This window comes from Musca autumnalis, unplaced genomic scaffold (assembly GCF_047663935.1).
Source record: "Musca autumnalis isolate F117 unplaced genomic scaffold, ASM4766393v1 scaffold_2, whole genome shotgun sequence".
NCBI classification, from domain to species: Eukaryota; Metazoa; Arthropoda; class Insecta; order Diptera; family Muscidae; genus Musca; species Musca autumnalis.
In genome coordinates, this window is record NW_027411755.1 from 42090981 (window position 1) to 42096531 (window position 5551).

Sequence of the window (5551 nt, forward strand, 5' to 3'; positions counted from 1 at the left end):
GAATTTACAAAAACATTTCATTGTTAGTCATCATCAGTGATCCTCATTCCAAATGTCTGTATTCCAGCTCAATCCCACCCAAATCAAAATTGTACTAAATTTAGTACCATTTAGTACTTTTCGTACCCTTATAGTTCGAATTTCCATAAACCTTTCATTGTTACTCTTCATCAGTGACCCTAATTCCAAATGTTTGTATTCCAGCTCTATCCGTTCATCCAAATCCAAATTGTACTTAATTTAGTACCATTTAGTACTTTTCGTATACTTTTAATTCGAATTTCCAAAAACCTTCCTTTTTTACTCTCCATCAGTGACCTTAATTCCAAATTTCAGGATTCCAGCCCTATCCGTTCACCCAAATCCAAATTGTACTAAATTTAGTACCATTTAGTACTTTTCGTTCACTTATAGTTCGAATTTCTTAAAACCTTTCTTTTTTACTCTCCATCAGTGACCCTTATTCCAAATTTCAGGATTCCAGCCCTATCCGTTCACCCAAATCAAAATTGTACTAAATTTAGTACCATTTAGTACTATTCGTGCACTTATAGTTCGAATTTCCAAAAACCTTTTTTGTTACTCTTCATCAGTGACCATAATTTCAAATTTCAGGATTCCAGCTCTATCCTTTCACACAAATCCAAATTGTACTAAAATTAGTACCATTTAGTACTTTTCGTACCCTTGTAGTTCGAATTTCCAAAAACCCTTTGGTATACCTTTCTATCTTTTCATCAGCGACCCTCATTCCAAATTTCAGAATTCTAGCTCTTCGCGTTTGGCTAATACTAATGGTACCATATTTAGTACCTTTTGGTACTTTTCGTACCGTTCTAGTACGAATTTCCAAAAACCAAGCCTTATCTGTCACCTTCGGACCAAGAGTGACCCTCACCCAAAATTTCATGATTGTAGCTTCAGCCGTTTCGTCTGGGCGTTGATGAATCAATCAGTCAGTCAGTCAGTGAATCAGTCACTCTACTCTTTTATTAATATAGATACCTGAACATATGCCTATATGAACCATTTTTACTACAAAAAATTCGAAGGGCTTAAAATTCGTTTGAACGACATTTTACCCGTCTACTTTATTCCGTTGGAAAGTTAGAGTGATTTCCACAGACCACAACAAAACACTCTTCAATAAATTGTGGTTGATAAATAATACATTTCAATCAAATGAAAATATTTTATGCAAAGTGAAGTATATTTTTAGGCTGAAAATAAATTGTTCTGCTATAAATGAAATTTAATATTTACTAAAGTAAGGTTGTAAATAGTCTAAACGGTTGCATTCACATATTTATATATTAACATGTTGATGGCCTTCTGAGGATCTTGAAACGATGGCGACTAAATTCATAAAGAAGTTTGTTACATACATAAATATCTTTCCCATAATTGTAGAACTCTTTCGTTGTTTCATCTTCCAAATTGTGAAACAGTTTTGAATCTCCTGCCCAACATAGACCAAGTTGTTCTTTTACAATTATGTTGTGCCAAAAATCTAATTGATTTCGTACAAAAAGATTATCCCTCACTTTTGTTATCCATTCGTTATAATCATGTGGTGAATACAAACAGGCATCCTTCTTATATTGACGTAATAAAGATGCAGCCTTTTCATAGCTTTCGTTATCTATGAAATCTTTGGAATCTTTAAACAACAAGTGCCAAATTGTATCCCTAACATTGGCAAAGATTGTGTTGTAGGCATTTGGATCCTCAGAAGTGGCAGCACTTTGAATGTCCATATTACATTTATAATCTTCCAAAGGTGTTTCCAAAGATATGGGTTTCAATTGTATCGCATTAGTGCTCGTAGTTGAGACCTTATTGCCTTCACTTTCCTTATCTTTTAACCAAGGAGCCTTACAACCATTGAACTCATAGAACTTTGCCGGTTCCGGATCATTAGAATCTTCAAATAAATCACAATCTCGTGCCCAAGCAGGACCCAACTCTTGGCTTACTATTATGTTTTTCCAAAACTCAAACATATGACGACGAAGTAATTCATCTCTCACCTTGGGTATCCAATCATTATAAGACGGACCATAAAAACACGAATCATCTTTTAAATTCTTCAATAATCTTGCTGCTGCCTTTTCCATTTGTTCTCCATTGGAATTGTTTTCAAACAATATTTGCCAGTTTCCTGGGCTGTTGTTGATATTTTTTTCCAAATTATCGCCATCATGTCATTGCTCATAATTGCATCGACCTTTAGTTTATCCTGAAGAATTTTTTCATAATCCTCTAGTGGATTTTCTAAGGATATTTGGACATCAAACTGTTCAAAATCTTCCGGTAATTTAAGAGACATTTTATAGGGTTTAGCAGATTGAAAATTAACAATTCAGGGGCTGGATTCTTGTTCTATGAAAATTTGAAATGAAAAATATTTCCTTTATAATTTTTTTCATTTGACAGTTTTCTCCTTTATAAAACTTTTCATTTCAAATTTTCATAGAACAAGAATTGAGCCCCTGGAGGCAGCTGTCAGGGAAAAATAAAAAACAGGGTGTTTCGCATGCGTAAGAAATTGAGACTGGCTAGCTCAAAAATGTGGGAAAATGTTATAATTTTAATTTAATTCTTACTGGCAATACCATAATATTGCCGTTAAGGGCGAAACCTATAGCTCTGCGTGTTGCGTGTGCGTTCAAAAATACAAAAACAAAATAAATGTATTTGTTGTTGTTTTCAATTTGAAATACATGTATTTTGTTTTTGTATTTTTGAACGCACACGCAACACGCAGAGCTATAGGTAGGTTTCGACCTAAGAATTAAATTGAAAGAGACGAATATTTATTGAGGGTTTGACAGATAGTAAATGGACAACTTAAATGGCGGGTTTCACATTAATCTCAAATTATGTCAATGCGCTATTAAAATTAGAAATAATATATATACTTTTCCAATAATATTTATTTTACATCGCCACGGACACGTAGTCGACTATTGACTGTGCGAAAACCGTATAATCGATTATTCTTAATCGACTTTCGAAAGTCGGAGTCAACTATTATTCGTAGTCGACCATTAGTCGTAGTCTATTATGATTCGTAGTCGACTATTAATCGTGGACGACTATTGTTGTTGTTGTAACAGTGTTTTTGTTATGTTTATTTGTTCGTTCCTCTGTTCAATCTGGCTCTGGGTCTATCTCCAGTTCCAGAAAAGTGGCTGCTTCGATGGGATGTAGCCACAGATCCACTGGAGTTAGATGGGTAGGTTTGGCGGGGCAGTTAAAAAGGTGTTGTCGTAGTCGTAGTTGACTATTGGGTGTGCTAAAACCGCGTAATGGACGGTACTATTTTGTACATGCGTACATCACAAAAAATGGTCGATTATATTCGATTATGATCGGTTTTCCGCGGTTAACGAATAATCGAAACTCGACTTTTAGTACACTCTCAAATAATCGACTAACCGAAAATCGAGTTTTAAGTTTTTCACGAAAACCGTATAATCGAAAAACCGATTATTGCGTTTCACTGCGTATCCCTACTCCGGCTTATATGTCTTTCAATAATAGTTTATAATTTTGAAACATATACATATGTATATGTTCTATAGCTTTGGAAAAGATTTTTGTCGATAACAGCAAATTGACTTACAGAATAGCGCTACTGGTAGTGATCTGCTAACAAACAAAGTCCGCTAATGCTGAGGTTTAAACGGCCACGTTCCTAACGACGTTTACCACTTTCTGTATGCTCGTTAATACCTGGACGCGTCTCAACGAGGAACGGGCTTAGCTGCTATGTCCCTTATCTGGTAAGAAGACTATGTCACGGTTGGCATTAGTCCAATTACAAAGTCAATATCTCAATATCAATACGCCCACCCTACAATTTCATAAATTCATTAACCTCCCACTCCCTACTGCTAAAAATGGATAACAACAGCAATTCCCTCACAAATGGTGCCAGCGACTCAAGCTCCTACGTAACAGACTGAAGTCGAGTGCGGGGACCACACCCCTGAACACCACTCTACCTCATCTAGGAGAGAGTCCCCTAAATAAATAAATAGTCTTTAAGTCTTTGTTGGTTTGATGTTGGATGAAAATAATTCTTTAAAAAAAATATTCACGTTTACTGGTTTGATGTTGGATGTTTGTCGTCGAAACAATTTGGGCAAAATCCCACAACAAAATAAAGAGGCAGCTGGGGAGCAAAATTGGAGCCAACGAAGAGAGAAAAAAGGCACAATAGCGGACAGCAAATAAATAAAAAGAATAAAAAACACTTTTAATTTTCCGAACAATATCGGTTTCAATAGAAAACACTTTCTGCGCGCGAACAACGAAATTCAACTATTATTCAATAATTTTAATCAAAAGCGTCTTTGCGCTAAAAGACCGAAAACAACCATTAAACTTGTAACATGAATTACAACAAAAACGCTCAAAACAGTACAGCGAGTGACAGCTCCCAACAGTGATGCCATATCAGAAAATGTATCCTTTTCGAGGGTTACCAGATCGGTCCAGCCGCCCGCTTATCTGAAATTTACGGCGTTTCACGAACGTTAACATCCTGGTTTGTTCACTTTGTTATATTTCTGAGCATTACTTCATTTTTATATGGTTTTGTTGATAACTTATAGATAGAAACAATAAGAAAATTAATTACAATGTACAGATGTATGTCTATCCGCTTTTTTAAAAGTCGAATGGATTTGATGATTCCCAATCTAAAAAAGATGTAATTTCCGAATCAGTAGACATTTCAGAAAGTCTTATATTATCATCCATTTCTCTCGTCTGTTCTTTAACCAAACTAGCCATTTTTTCTATGTTCTTACGCTCATGCCGAAGTTTTTTGCAATCTTGATACATATCTTCACACTTTTCCTGTAGATCATTGCATTGACGCCTATTTTCCTCCATTATTTTGGTCATTGTTGGTCAAGAAAACTAATTTTGATGTTTTAGTCCGTGTTTATACAGGGAAAGTTGATGGGAAAGAAAATTGAGTTTATGGGCGAGGGAGTAGAGAGGAATAAGAGGGGGTACACACACATCTGTACTGTCAATTTCTGTTTTGTTTCGTTTATCTTCGTATACAATCTGAAGTTTGCTGCAGATTTGTTTTTGCAATTTTCTTTCATTTTATTTTCTCCGTCGAGAAACACAAAAGCGAAGACAATTACAAAAAAGTTTTGGAGGAAAAACTATTTTTTAAGCAAAACCAATTCGAAATAAGTGGAAATATCAAAATTAAAATGCAATTCAAGGGTTCCTTTAATAATTAATTGTTTATCGCTCACGTCCATTTTTACTTTTCATAACTGTATAAGTTAGATACTTTGTCCACAACTTCCCCTGCTCGATCAATCACGGATGCTGATTGGCGCACTGGCATCTCCTCTACAATTCCCTCTGCGGATACCGTAGTGTGCGGATCGCCGCTGGGCATCGGTTGTTGTCGGTTTGCTCGCCTTGTTACACTTTGCTCTCACTGGAATAATTGTAATTGTACTAGTATATGACATGGGATCCTCTGCGATCACTCAGAACCTCTGCGTTCACTTGT

General features: G+C 35.6%; 1 protein-coding gene across 1 annotated transcript; it reads right to left on the reverse strand.

The window, feature by feature from the left end:
- Window positions 1-1313: 1313 nt before the first annotated feature.
- Window positions 1314-2117, reverse strand: LOC141392231 (uncharacterized). Its single transcript, XM_073965183.1, has one exon. It carries the CDS (start codon window positions 2115-2117, stop codon window positions 1314-1316), a length of 804 nt encoding a protein of 267 aa, XP_073821284.1.
- Between the last annotated feature and the right edge of the window lie 3434 nt (window positions 2118-5551).

Bases quoted from the DNA above. Each gene is read 5' to 3' on its own strand.
- LOC141392231 (XM_073965183.1), bottom strand. From the start codon at position 2,117: ATGGAAAAGGCAGCAGCAAGATTATTGAAGAATTTAAAAGATGATTCG.